Below are 15,788 nucleotides of genomic sequence, written 5' to 3'. Positions count from 1 at the left end.
GTACTGTGGAAACACAATCAGGATAACACAATATCTAGCAGCTTCTACATCAAGGGATCAAAGGGCTTAGAATATGATATTCTGGAGGTCGATGGAGCTAGGATTAAAACCAAGAATCACCTACCCAGCAAAACTGAGTATCATGCTCCAAGGCAAAATATGGATTTTCAATAAAATAGAGGACTTTCAAGCTTTCTCAGTGAAAAGACCAGAGCTGAATAGAAAATCTGACTTTCAAACACAAGAATCAAGAGAAGCATGAAAAGGTAAACAAGAAAGAGAAACCATAAAGGACTTACTAAAGTTGAACTGTTTTGTTTACATTCCTACATGGAAAGATGATGTGTATAATTCATGGGACCTCAGTATTAGGGTAGCTGAAGGGAATATACATACATATATACATATACATATATATAGACAGAAGGCACAGGGTGAGTTGAATATGAAGGGATGATATCTAAAAAAATAAAATCAAATTAAGGGATGAGAAAGGAATATAGTGAGAGAGGGAGAAAGGGAGAGATAGAATGGGGTAAATTATCTTGCATAAAAGTGGCAAGAAAAAGCTGTTCTGTTGGAAGGGAAGAGGGGGCAGGTGAAGGGGAATGAGTGAATCTTGCTCTCATCAGATTTAACTTGAGGAGGGAATAACATACACACTCAATTGAGTATCTTACCCCACAGGAAAGAAAGAGGAAGGGGATAAAAAAGGGGGGATGATAGAAGGGAGGGCAGATGGGGGAGGGGGTAATCAAAAGCAAACACTTTTGAAAAGGGACAGGGTCAAGGGAGAAAATTGAATAAAGGGGGACTGGATAGAAGGGAGCAAAATATAGTTAGTCTTTCACAACATGAGTATTGTGGAAGGGTTTTACATAATGACACACATGTGACCTATGTTGAATGGCTTGCCTTTTTAGGGAGGGTGTGTGGGGAGGGAAGAGGGGAGATAATTTGGAACTCAAAGTTTTAAAAGCAGATGTTCAAAAATAAAAGTTGTTTTTTCATGCAACTGGGAAATAAGATATACAGGCAATGAGGCATAAAAATCTATCTTGCCCTACAGGAAAGTAAGGGAAAAGGGGATGGGGGGGAGTGGGGTGACAGAAGGGAGGGCTGACTGGGGAACGGGGCAATCAGAATATATGCCATATTGGAGTGGGCGGGGAGGGTACAAGTGGGGAGAAAATTTGTAATTCAAAATCTTGTGGAGATCAATGCTGAAAACTAAAATTATTAAATAAACAATAATAAAAAAATTATAGAGGGAAATACCTGATTAATAAGAGCACCTTGTTTATCCAATTAACTATTAATTTTAGTTTTAGTGCAAAATTGTATTTTAGACAGGTTCATGGTATAAAGATTTACAATTAGTTGAAAAAAAATCTGTGAGAAGTGTTGGCTCAGGTCCACAATGATAGAAAACTTCAGCTCTCCAAAACTTTTATGAAATGAGTCATTAAGAGATAGCTGAGTTTTCTGACAAGTTGAGGCTTTACCAAATAAGCACCTAAACTTTTATTTTAACCATTTCCAGCAGAAATCTCTCCAAAATGTATTAAGTTGATTATACCAAACATAATATGGCCTTAAGTGGAGAAGATTGGTTGGGTTTTCTTTTCTCAGTTATCAACATGAATATAAATTGTTTAGCAGGCAATGATACTCACTGGACCTACTGAGGCAGGTTAAGCTACTTGTGCCTGCATTAAGACCACTCACTCTTCTGAATTCTTGCATTTGTTTTTAATAGTTTTTCTTCAGCTTACCTTGCTATGAATTGTTATTTCTCAATGTAGGTATGTCTGTAATAAGAAGTCCTTTCTAATGCGTGCTATTTCTAATCTTCTGTAGTTTAGAAATTATAACTGTTAGGATTGTAACAAAAATAAGGAGAAAGGCACCCCTGAGTGAGGCCCTAGGAAAATATAAATTAAGTGAATGAATCTAAAGCACAAATTTTGTGATATCATTTTGGTTGATTAAGACATCTCTTTTTAACTGTCATCGATTGTTAGCTGTATTTTGAATGTGAGCTGTCATAACTCTCCTTTTTCTAGACAGTCATCTCTCAACATCCGTGGTTTTGGTTATTCACAAGTTGGCCATCAATAATTAAATGGAAATTTTTGAAGATTTTTAGAATACTGCAGAAAATCACAGATGACATGCATATGTACAGAAAGCTAAAAAAAATTTAGTAAGTCATAAATGCATAAATACTTTATATATTAATCTAATTTATTATTTACTTTCATAAGTATACACATATAAATTTATTATAAACAGTTAAATTTCATTTATTTTTATTATAATTAGTTTTTATTATTAAAGTTTCACTGCTAAACAATTATGGGCTACGGACTTTCTTTGGGAACACCTCCTTTTTGTCTCTCTACCATCCAGACTCAGTCACCTGATTTTCTCACAGTAATCATTATATCTTGCTCTTTTTGTAGAAGGAAATCTGCGAAGCAACTGCTGCAGCTATATCAGCTGCTTCGAAGACTGCACAGTGTATGAGAAACTAATCTCTCTCATATAGAAACTGACTTTTTTATGGGTACAATGTGCTGTTATGGGTACAAAGATCTTGTAGTACACATACCTCATCAATGTATGGTTTCACTAGTACTTGTCCAACTAATGCCTCTGCATCGCGTGTCTTGTCAATTGTTGCATAAGTCCTCAAGCAATGACGTATTATGTCAACATTAGAAGTCTGAAGACCTTCTAACAGTAGTCCTTCCAGTGACTGTTGCAACATGGCTGTGATACCTGCTATACGCTATAAGATAGAGAAAAAGAGTGAAATATAAACCCTCAAACCTCTAGATCACAACAATGATTTTTTTTACAAAGTTTCTTGCCCCAAGACAAACCACAATATAGTCAAAGTCAACAATGCTATTCAAATTCCTGGAAAAATAAACAAAATAGAGGAAATAGTAAAAAAATTTTTTAAAAAAAGAAACTTATAATCATTTCAGATTGAAAGATTCTGTCAAGAACCTTGGAAAACTAAAGTTGGCTACTTCTTAGATCATGTGTAACTGTTACATAAAACTTACTCTTCATATATTTGTATAGTACATTATAATTGTTTAAAAAATTTCATATACACCGTATCATTTAATCCTAACAACAGCCCCTTGGGGTTCAGGAGGACAAGTAGAATCCTCATTTTTTTTTCAGAAGCTCCAAGAGGCAAGTAATAACTGATAAAATTTACAATCTTTAAGATTTGCAAAGATGAGGATATTGAGGCTAAAATAAAGTTAAGTGACTTGCCCAGGATCACATAGACAGTTAATGTTTGAGGCAAGATTTGAATGCAGATCTTCCTGACTCCCTGTCTAACACATTGTGCCATATAGTTAAATCACCTGCTAAAGATCCAAAGTCCAATAAGTAATGTGACTAAAATTAGGACCCAGGTCTTCTAAACCTAAATATACTGCTCTTTATTTACACACCCCTTCCTCTCCAGATGCATCATTAGGAAAAACAAAAAACTTAACTAAGCACATTTCTAAATATATTAACGTCCTAAATTCCCTAAAACCCATGAAAACCGAAATGACACTTACTGGTCTCACTTTATCCAAAAGAGGCATTCCTTTGCTTTGAACAGCATGAAATTGTAACTGGTTAAACTCTGTGGCAATTCTCTCTAAAATCTGCCCAGTCAAAAGTGGGCTAAAAAGAAAACAATTAAAGGAAAATTCTATAATACATAAAATATAATTAATTCATTGTGTTCTCATATTTGTTATTTTTAAAATATCTATATTGTTACTTTAGTTAATTTAGTTTAAAAAAATTATTCCAAACTTAGTTACTATCAATAAAGATATCTGAATACACAAAAATGATCACACATAAGACTGCAAAAACAATTATTTACAATTTGTATTTTAAAATGTAGATGTTAACATTGAAAAACTACTCCTAGGTCCTCTTCCGGACTATTAAAAATATTATTATATAATTTGCCTTGCACAGTTGTAGTCAATATATATATTGCTACTTTTCTTTTCCCATATCCAATGATCTTTTTCTATATCCATCTATTTAAAAGGCTAAACTTGAAAATTATTTCCCTTTCTCTGAATCTTTTCCAACTTACTGAGAATCAAGTATATGCAGAGCATTGTTAGATCCTATGGGAAATGGCAAAGGAATAGACAATAGTTTTTACCCACTGACATCCTGGATTGAATTGTAGAAGAATAACCGAAGAGAGATTAAGACTAGAACTAGGACTTAAGTGAACTCCTTTTTGATTTTTACATGTTTCTGCCATTCTCTATTTTTCTATTTGCCATTTCCTCCTTAGCTCCCAAACATTCTCTTTACTTGCCATACTGTTTGTAGCTAGCATTTATTTAGTGCTTTAATGTTTGAAAACATGTATCATCTTATTTGTATCATACATGTATCATCTTATCTGATCCTCACAAATTCGTAAGGTGGATTCTATTACTATTCTGTCAGATAGTCAATAAACATTTATTCAGCACCTCTTATGTGCCAGGCACTGTGCTACGTGTTGGGGATACAAAAAGAGGCAAAAGACAGTGCCTGTTCTCAAGGAGATTAGAATCTAAAAGGGAAGATACTAGAATTAAGACGGGCTGGGAAAGGCCTCCTGTACATGGGATTTTAGCTGGGAAAAAGCCAGAGAAGCCAGGAGACACAGATAAGAAAGGAGAATATTATAGGCATGGGAGGCAACCAAAGAAAATGCTGGGAACTGAGAGATGGAATGCTTGTTAGTGGAACAGCCAGGAGGACAGTGTCACAGGATCAGATTATAGGGTGGGTATAAAAGGGTACGAAGATGAGAAAGGTAGGGGAATGCTGAGTTAGCAGGCTTTGAATGCTCCTGGAGGCAACAGAAAGCCACTTGAGTTTGAATAGAGGAGTGACATGGTCAGACTCGTGTCTTAGGAAAATCACTTTAGTGGCTGAATGGAGAATGGATTAGGAGAGACTTGTGGCAAGCAGACCCAATGATTGCAAATAATCCAGGTGTGAGGTAATGAGGGCCTGTACCAGAGTGGCAGCAATGTCTGAGAATTGAGAAATGCTGCAAAGGTGAAATCGACAGGCCTTGACAATAGCTTGGATATGAAGGGTGAGAGACAGATAGAAATCCAGGATGTCACTTAGGTGTTGAGCCTGAGGGACTGGGGAGGATGGTGTTGCCCTCTACGGTAATAGGGAAGCTATGAGGGGGCAGTGAGGAAACTATTGTTTAGAGAGTTAAATGGCTTATCCAAATTTACATAGTGTCTGAGGCAGGATCCAAACTTAGGTCTTCCTGTTCAAGCCCAACACTGTGTCACTAACGTAAAAACTCCCTTTACTACATTTTATTCTTCTTTCTCCTGAGAAGGGTCTACCCTTTTATAATTTGTTACTTTAAGAAAATAAAAATGGCTCCCCAAATAGTAAACTAAAAATTTGTTTTGTGTATATGCTTACTTCTAATTTTTTATGAGGGCAGGGTGCAAATCTCACAACCTCATGAATAAAGATGTTAATGAATACAAAACATAAAACTTACAAATTAGAATCAAGTAGAAGTAATTAAATGTATGGTATAATCTCATCTAAACAATAAAGGAGTTAAGCACAATTTAGATGTAATACAATTCAAGAACCTCTAATAATAGAGAATTCACTAGCAACTGAGGTAACCCAATACGTTTTTTGAGAACTTTTATTCTAATTAGGGTGAAACCAATTTTTCTGCAACTTTTATCCACTGGTCCTAGACCAAGCAAAACAAATTAAATCTCTTTTTCACAGGTGATAGCTATTTCACCCTAAGCTTTCTCTTCTCCAGGCTAAGTACCTCAATTGTCTTCAACTGATACTTTATGCCATGGTTTTAAGTTCCCATACCACCCCAGTTGTTGCTTTCTTCCTGATGCTTTCCAGTGTGATACGATCCTTGCAAATGTTCTGGCACCCAAAACCGAACAAAGAATCTCAGATTTGGTCTGACCAGGTTACAACCTTTTTCATTCAAAGAATCATAGCTCTAGAGTTGGAAGGGTCATCTAGTCCAACTCTGGACACTATACTTCTGTAAACACAGCCTAAGATTGCATTAGCCTTTTCAGTGGCTACATAATACTGATGACTTATTTTTGCCTAAGTCCTATTTCCCTATTGCTATATTTTTGCAATTGATTTCTTGAGTCCAAGTATAGTAGTTTATGCATTAAGATGAATTTCACTAGATTTGGCTAAACCAACAGCAGTCATGGAGTTGGAATGTCTTGGGTTTGTCTTGTATCTGACACATACTGGGGCTGGGTAACGGTAACCCTGGGCAAGTCATTCAACCTCTCAGTGTCTCCACATAACTCTCTAAGACACTAAATTGGAGAAAAGTTGCCAGTATGCACTGGTGGAGGAAGTTTCCTCTCCAGGAAAATAATAGGTCCAACTAAAAAAGCAAAAACTGACAATGATAACATGACATGTTCTTTCCTTGCCTGGTTTCTAAGACTATTTTGCTAAGTAGCCATTTAAAAAGCTCTGAAGATTTTCCTGGTTGTAACCAGTGTTTCACCTATGTTTTTTTCCCGTCCCTATCTTCTCATTCTTAACTTCAACTTGTGCAAAATCTTTTCCATTTAAGACCATTACCCCTTTAAGTTATAACAACAATAATGATAATAAATAATTCCAATTCATTGGAATGATGGTGTAGAAAGGGAAAAGATATGCCAACTGGATTGTTCAGTATAAGCATAAGAAGTTATAAACATATTGACACACTATGGGTAGTTATTGTATTGTGCAAAAAGCAATGGAATTAGAAGACAAGGTTCATGTTCCACCTCTGTTACTGAGTGGCACATCACAATCCAAGCCCCAGTTTCCTTGTGTATAAAATGAGGAACAGTGCCACTTGACTCACATAGTTGCTGCACAGATCAGCTACGACAATGTAAGCAAAGCACTAATGTGTTTTATTTTGTTTTTCTATAGGAATATTATTCCTATGTAATTCCTATAGAAGTCTGCAGGAATATTGCACTAAACATGGATAAGCACCACCTCTTCCTCCCTAAGTTTCTGTCTTTGGCCTTTTCTCTCTATAAACTCTCTCTCCCTTGGCAATCTTATCCAATCAATGGTTAGATCATCAACTCTGTTCAGATGATACCCACACTTTTATTTTCAATCCCTTGACCAGAGCCCTGGTTAATATCTAATTATGTGCTGAACATTTCCACCTAGATTTCTCAACAGCATCTCAAATTCAACATATCTAAAACTGAACTGACCATCTCTTTCCCTAAACCTGCCCTTCCTCCAAACTTCCTTATATCTGATGGAATGATCATCTTCCCAGTCAATTAGTTTATAAAGAAGTCATCTTTGACTCTGCCCTTTCCCTTTCCCACATCCAGTTAGTTGCTAAGGCCTGTAAATTACACCTCTCTTACATCTGTCCCCTCCTTCCCATTCCCACTACTACTACCCTAAGCAAGGCTTTTGTTTCTTCTCACATGGATGACTGTGACAGACTTCTGAATTGTCTCCTTACCTCCAGCTTTCTCCCCAACCCAATCTATCCTGAATTTGACTTCCTGTGTTGGTAATCAAAATGGGCTCCTTAGCACTTGGTTCAACAAGTGCCCTTGAAGAGTTTGGCCTTTGTTTCCTTTGATTAATTCAGTGTCTTTGATTGAGACTTACTAGGTGCTAAGCCCCAGGCCCAAACCCCTATTAGGTGTAAAACCTTAGTGGGTGTGGATTGGCAACTAAGGTTGGGCCCAAGGTGGGGCTAACTCCAGGAAGGGCCTAGTTTACATGTCTGGGAGAGCAGAGGCTTTTAGACCACGTGGGTTTAAGTCCGCCTCTTTGTGACAATTCTAGGTCACGTGGGTGAGTCGCATGTGTGACTCACCCCTGATGCTGAAAAAGATATAAAAACCAGGGGTTGGCTGTCTGTTCTTTGGAGCTCTTTGCTGCAGCAGTGGAGGTGCGTGACTCTGGGCCAGCCCTTGTTCTGAGCTCCCGGGCTGAACCTAGATGTTGGTAACTATGAATCAGTATTGGGTCTGTCTGTTGATGTTTGTAATTCGTTTGTATTTTGTTCTGAAGTTCAGGGTGCTGGCTTTTCCCCCTGAACTAAATGACTGGTATTTGTATTCTGAATTAAAGTGAGCTTGTCAACCCCTTTAACCTTGCTTTCCTTAGTTAAGCAGATCAAAAGAACCTGTGCTTTCCCAGTGTGCCGGCAGTTCTCTGGGTGCTGGCTGTGGGTGGATCTTACACCCCCACAGAAGCTGCTAGCCGGATTGTTGAAACACTTCCAGAGTCATGTTCCCAATTCACTCCAACCATATGATTAAAGCTCAAAAACTTTTCAGTAAGTCTTCGTTTATAAACAGAATTAAATACAAACTTCATAGCTGTTCCAACAATCTGGCTAGCAGCTGTTGTGGGGGTGAAAGACCAACACAAGCCCAACAACAAGCATGCTACCAGCACGCTGCAAAAGCCCAGGTTCTTTTGATCTGCTTTACTAAGGAAAGCAACGTTAAGGGTTAACAAGCTTACTTTAATTCAGCATACAAATACCATTCACTTAGTTCAGGGGAAAAAGCCAGCACCCTGAACTTCAGAGCAAATACAAACAAATTACAAACACTGACATACAAACCAGATACAATTCATAGTTACCAACATCTAGGTTCGGCCCAGGAGCTCATAACAAGGGCTGGCCCAGAGTCACGTGCACCGCCATGGCTGTGGGTCAGAGCTCCGAAAAAGACAAAGCCAACCCCTGGTTTTATATCTTTTTCAGGTTTAAGGGTGAGTCACACATGTGACTCACCCATGTGACCTAAAATCATCACAAAGAGGCAACTTAAACCCACGTGGTCTAAAAGCCTCCAATGTCCCAAACATGTCACTCAAACTCATGTGTAAACTAGCCCCCCCCCCCCCCCCAGGAAAGGAGGTCACTAAAGACTCTCAATCTATTCAAGGAAACAAAGGCCAAACTCTTCAAGGGCACTTGGTTGAACTGAGTGCTAAGAGCCCATTTTGATTGCCAACACAATAGCACTGAAGGTTTTCCATAATTTGGCTCCAACTCTATTTCCAGACTTATTATATACTACTTCCTTTTCACCTACTTTTATATTCTAGTAAAGATAGTCTATTCCTCATTCCTAAATCAATCATCTTGCCCCTTTCCACCTTTGTGACTACTCTCCCAAGCCTGAAATGGACTCCTAATACATCTTTGCCTACTGAAATCCTCCTCTTCCTTCAAGACTCATCTCAGGCATTATCTCCTAAAGGAAGCTGTTGGCATAAATGGAGGCAAGCCATTGACCCACTGACTGACAGACAGCATACCCCTTTTAATAAATGCTATCTCACTCCGAGAAATGTGCCTCAGTTACTTTTTTGTTAAATTTCACCTACAACATTACTATCCAGATTTTTTCTATGCTTATCTAACTTGCATGTAATAATTTATAAATGTCTTACTGCCCTATAAGTCTGAAAAAGATACTTGAGGGTGAAGACCAAGTTAAATATCAGTTTTGTATTCCTAATACCTACCATGATACCTTACCCACGGTAATAAGTGCTCAATAAGAGACGCCATTTCCAAATTAGGGGTTGGAAAAGAAGACGACAACCAAGTGGACTCAAGCAAAAGGGGTAAAAAGGTAGAAGAGGAAGTAGGTCACTATAATTAGAATGACTATTTTATTTGATATTCTATGAATCCCATCAAAGGAAGTTTAATGCATAGTACATTTCCAGCAGAATTATTATAAGCAAGATAAAATGACAATTTGCCACAAGAACACCACGAGGCCACTCACTCCATCAGCACTTGTGGTTGTTACTATAATTGCCTGCAATAAGCAATTAAGTCCTAAAATAGCAATCACTTAAAAATAGAAAGACAGGATTTTTCCTATACCTCTAGGGTAGAGGAGACATAGTGGTTTGACAAAGGCTTTGCTTTCCCAATATCCTGTAGTTTGAAAATGTTTTCCATTTCCAAAACTTCTCCCTTTGGAAAATAGGAAATAATGTGTATTTTCTCATAGGTATTTTTCTCATAGGTTTTCATAGCCAAATAACTCATCACTTAGAAGCCAGACTAGGAGGTGATAAACCTCTCTGTACTTATTCAGACAATCCTCAGACAACTGACACCATCTGGGGATACAGAAACGAAATCTAACAATCAAAGGGAAGGAAGTCACTGCCAGCCCCCATTACCAAACTCCCAACCTATCATGCTGTTCCCTGCACCTCAGCTCTGTAACCAATAATGCTGCCCTCAACCCTACCATGTCACGTACCTGTTCTTTGTTCTATGCTCCCCAAAACTTATAAAAGGGGGGCTGTTGGTCTGCTTGGGGTCTGGCATAAATGGAGGCAATCCATTAACTCATTTATTGACAGGCAGCATGCCCCTGTTAATAAATATTATCTTGCACTTACAATTCCAAGTACTAATTCATGAGATGATCTACTTTATCTAAAGCTGTTTTGTCTTTAACAACTTAGTTCTACTGACTACATCTTTTATGTAATTCTTTTGTTTACAGACTGGAAGGTTAGGAAGATTTGTGGATAGTTATTAATCCACCATCTTTCAGGTCGACAGAAATGAAATTGAATTATAACCAAGACCTTTAGGTACAGTTGTAAATTAATGAAGGTGCTACCATCACCTTAGTCACTCAAGCTCAGTCCTGACTCCTCAATCTCTGTTACGACATAAATCCAATCTACTGTCAATCTGTACATCTCTTATACATCCATTCCCTTCTCTCCCCTTACATAGCTGCCACAACGGCATATCACCTAATGCCTGGACTACAGTAATTATCTTCTGGTTGATTTCCCTGCTTCAAGTCTTCTGCATTCCAACCTATGCTGACTTCTAGGGCTCAAAATTTCTCTAAATGTACACACTGGCCAGAGGTGCCAATGACCACTCATTAGACTGGCAAAAGTGACAAAAAAGGGAAAATGCCAAATGTTGGAGGGGTTATGAGAAAACAGATACAAAAACGAATTGCTGGTGGAGCTCTGAACTTGTTCAACCATTCCAGAAAGCAATTTGGAACTACGCCTATAAGGCTATTAAACTGTTCATACCCTTTGACTAAGTGATATGGCTACTAGGTTTATGCCCTAAAGAGATCAAAGACAAAGGAAAAGGACTCATATGTACAAAATTATTTATAGTAATTCTTTAATGATGGCAAAAAAATGGAAAATGAGGGAGTACCCATCAATTATGGAATGGCTGAACTAGTTATGGTATATGAATGTGATGAAATATTACTGTGCTATAAGAAATGATGAATGAAGAAATGTTTCAAAGAAACCTGGGAAGACTTGTATGAACTCATACAAAATAAAATGTGCAGAACAAGGAGAACAATTTACAGAATAACAGCAATATTAAAAAGAGAAACATCTTTGAAGTAGTTAGGAATTCTTTTTTTTTTTTTTTTTTTTTTAAGTTACTTTCTTTTTTTTTTTTTTTAAATGCAATTTATTTATTTAACAAATTTGGTTTTCAGCATTGATTTTCACAACAGTTTGAATTACAAATTTTCTCCCCATTTCTGCCCTCCCCCCCCACTCCTAGATGGCGTATATTCTGGTTGCCCTGTTCCCCAGTCAGCCCTCCCCTCTATCACCCCCCTCCCCTCTTATCCCCTTTTCCCTTCCTTTCTTGTAGGGCAAGATAAATTTCTACACCCCACTGCCTGTGTATCTTATTTTTTAGTTGCATACAAAAAGTTTTTTTGTTTTTGAACATCTGATTTTAAAACTTTGAGTTCCAAATTCCCTTCCCTCTTCCCTTCCCACCCACCCTCCCTAAGAAGTTGAGCAATTCAACCTAGACCACACATGTATTATTATGTATAACCCTTCCACAATATTCATGTTGTGAAAGGCTAAAGTAGTTAGGAATTCTAATCAACAAAATAAATAACTACAATTCTTTAGAGGACTCATGATCAAACATGCTACCTATCTCAAGACAGAGACATGATGAACTCAGTGCAGACTGAAGATTTTTTTTTAATGTGTCTAACGCAGGAATTCTTCTGTTTGACTACATATATTTGTAATAGGTTTTGTTTTTCTTGCTTTCTAACGGGTAGGGGAGGGAGAAGCGAGAGGAAAAGAATCCAGAAACTTAAAAAAATAAAACTGAATTTTTAAAAATGCACACAGTTGGATATTACACCAAGCTCAACAATCTTTAGCACTTGCTTCTAAAAAAATGCCCATCCCTAATTTTCTAGTATCTCTCATATTTGTCATGATTCCTCAAAGATCATTGACTGCACTTCAATGATTGATTCTGTAAGATCTTTTCAGCATCCTGCATATAATTCATCTAAGCTGGAAAAGAACTTTTTTTTTTTAAGTTGCTAGATTCTGTTTTATTATCCCTCACATATCTTATCCTTCAATTCCCTCTTGCATCTTTTTGGACACAAAATCATAGTCTGACAAATATAGAAACAAAAAAATTTTGAGTAAGCTGCTTTGTCTCAGCTATCAAGCAATTTCCTCCTCTATGTCAAATGGTAATACTGTTCCTTGACCAGACAGACCTCTTTTGTTTTTTGCTTTCCCTCTTACCCTGAATACACTTAAATTGTCCATTTTGGTTTTTTTCTGAAAAATTTTCTCAGATCCCAGCTCAATCTTGTCTTTATCTTTCCTGACAATTGTTACAGCTCCCCTGTAGTCTTTTGTACCATTCTGTAGCTATGTGCTCCTGTTTTCCATCTCTTGTACCTGACCTCTTTGAATATGACCTTCAAGATCTGTTAACTACATTAGTCTCCCCTTTGATAAACACTGGCTTATATGACCCTAGGAAATTCACTTAATCTCTCAGTGTTTGAAGGTAAGTCTCTAATAAGATTAAAAACAGCAGAATAGTTGCTTATCAGCATTGGTAAAGAAGTTTCCTCTGTACAAGTTCCCTATTCCAATGAAAATCACTGATCTGGCCCCAAAGCGCAACAGTCAAGCATTACATTTAGCAAAATCTGAAAACAGCTAAAACCACACAGGATAAGACAGCACTGATGGGTTGTCAACCGCACCTTTGGAAAGACCACTAACACTGATGAAATCATGGATCCACTGGAGTATGTCATTATTATTATTATTCCTTGTCAGAATTATTCCCAATTTTATCATCAGAATTTCCCAGTTGTATAAAAATTTCATTCTTAAAATTTTTTATCCCTCAAATTACCTTTACTTTTAAACTCTTTCCCACAGAATCATAACCATCTTTTCTCTGGGCTCTGAAAGTATGGGAAAACTTATGCTTATTTTGGTACAATCTATGAAGAGTTAAAATATTCAAACACCTAAAAAGAACCCTTTCCTGCAAGTCCTTTGGTTAACTACATTTATCAAATACCCACTAAGTGAAATAGTCATGTCCCTAAATACTGTAAGAGGATACTATAGATGAAATTGAAGGCACTTTATTCACTGCTTTTGAGAAGTTTATAACACAATAGGAGAACCATGACTAATACTTCTAAAAAAGACTGAAATCAAGGGCAAGGCTTAGGAAGTAGCAGTTAAAGTATGTTTTCCAAAGATCCTACATGTTTTAAAGATTTGGTCCAGGAGATCCAGCAAGAGAACATCTGGCAAGAATACAAGGAATGATGAGCATGCCAGCATATGTATCATATAATAATCTCTGATTTTTTATATCATCTTTTATATATAGGTCCCATATCCATTTGGAGTTTATTGCAGTATATGATGTAATAACAGTATTCTTAATGAACAGTGGGCTACTGAATTCAAGTGCTACTGATTCAGTTGTAATGATTAACTTTTCTATTTTTTAACCAATAACAGATCATTTTGTGGAAGCAGATAAACCAGCCCCCATTCCCTCTTCTGGAAATATTATCTAAAGCGTATTGACTAATCTGGATGAGAAACTTTATCAGATACTTTTAACTATCCAATTTCAAAACAACATCCTTCTCTCTCTCCAGATCAGCTTAGGAAAAGACTCAATACTGAACTAATTAATAAGAGCAAGAACCCTTTGAATGATCCACCCTGACTGGGTTAAGATACTGGTCCCACCTAAGAGAAGGAAGAAGTTACTTTGATAATTTCAGTTAGTGGAAATTAGGATGGTATGGACCAGTTGGAAATGAGACTCCCTGAACTGACTGGTCAATGAGGGATGGCTTTAGGAAAACAATTCTCCAAAGATGTGGCAGAAAATTAAGTGACCATTGTTCTATTTGATGAAGCAAACTGTTAATTGAATTGTTACCTAATCTTTGGACCTTTGATTAATCTTGACTATGAAATATTCCTTGTACAAGAATCCTATTAAATTAGGCCTTCAAAATGACTTGCCAGAAAGACATCCAATGGTATGAAAGAATTCTATCAGTTTGGACATTTCTTGCTTTCAACAGATAAATACTTAGATTTGGAATAATCTAAAAATAATAAAAATTGTCTCTTGTTGGCTTGTTTCTGTAGTGCAGACAGTTCTGATGATTACTGTCTTGTAATACAGTTTGAATTCTGTTGTCATTTTGTCTCTATGTCTTTGGTAATAAAGTCATAGGGTAGGACTAAAGTATAAATCAACTGAGGTGGTATTTTCATCTTTATTATATTGCCTCTGCCCAACCATGAAGAATGTCTGTCAATTTTCAAATGTTCCTTTATTTCCATGTTTTGTAATTGTATTTATGTCTTGAATATCTTGCTAGACTTCTTTATATTTTACATATTTTGTAGTTGTTTTGAATGAGATTTCTCCATAATTTCTTTCTGGTTGATATTAATGCTATAAGGAAATACTGATGAGGAGAGGGAGGATTTTGTATCCTCCTGCTTTCCTGAATCTTAATCTTGCCCTTCTTCCCTCCTCTTCATCTCATATCACCATGCGATTATCCTATCATCTCAATTCTCTCACTTATCTTCAATCTCTCCCTGTTTATGGCTGTTTCCTACTGGCTTACAAACATGCACATGTCTCTTCCAGTCTCAAAAAACTTTCATTTGATCCCTCTCAACTAGTTATCAACCCGAATCTTTCCTCTCTTTTAACTCCTTGGGAAGAGCGCCTCCATTTAGTTTTCTCCCACTCTCCTAATTCTCTACAATCTGACTTCTGACCTCTTCAACTGAAAACAATCTCTCTGAAGTTACCAGTAATTTCTTGATTGCCAAATTTAATGGTCCTTTCTCAGTTGTCATCTTTCTTGACCACTCTGTGGGCTTTGATCACCACCTTCTCCTTGATACTCTCTTCTCTCCAGGTTTTTGGGTCACTACTTAAAACTGGTTCTACTGGTTCTCCTATCTTACCTGACTGCTCTTTCATTGTTGATCTTCACCCAGATTATACCCACTAAGCATGGGTATCCCGCAGGGTTTTCTATGCTGGGTGCTCTTCTCCTTCTACACTATTTCACTTGGGGGTTGAAAATGAGAGCATGAGAACCTACGGGGACAGAATTGCTTTAAAGAAGATTAAGCAAAAAAAAAAAAATGAAGAGACAAAGTACTATTTTTATAAAGAAAGAGAGGAAAAAAATCCTAATTCAGAAAAAAAGAATATTAGAGACAAATGGAGAAAAATATAAACCTAACTCTCAAGACTTTGTGAAAGCAATGAACAATCCAATAAACAAAAAAAGAGTGACAGAGGGGATTAAAAAATTAAA

General features: G+C 36.9%; 1 protein-coding gene across 2 annotated transcripts in view; it reads right to left on the bottom strand.

The window, feature by feature from the left end:
- Window positions 1–15,788, bottom strand: part of COG2 (component of oligomeric golgi complex 2) — a 71,313-nt gene that overhangs the window by 35,938 nt on the left and 19,587 nt on the right. For both annotated transcript variants that reach the window (XM_036756553.1, XM_036756554.1), the window contains exons 6-7: window positions 3,597–3,705; window positions 2,615–2,794 (exon numbers count right to left, since the gene is read on the bottom strand). In XM_036756553.1, coding sequence (XP_036612448.1) covers window positions 2,615–2,794; window positions 3,597–3,705 — 289 coding nt within the window. The remainder of the gene's footprint in view (window positions 1–2,614; window positions 2,795–3,596; window positions 3,706–15,788) is intronic.

The sequence above is a fragment of the Trichosurus vulpecula genome, chromosome 4 (genome assembly GCF_011100635.1).
Source record: "Trichosurus vulpecula isolate mTriVul1 chromosome 4, mTriVul1.pri, whole genome shotgun sequence".
In the NCBI taxonomy this organism is placed as follows: domain Eukaryota; kingdom Metazoa; phylum Chordata; class Mammalia; order Diprotodontia; family Phalangeridae; genus Trichosurus; species Trichosurus vulpecula.
Note: the sequence above shows the minus strand (reverse complement) of the source record. Positions and strands in the feature narration are given on the sequence as shown.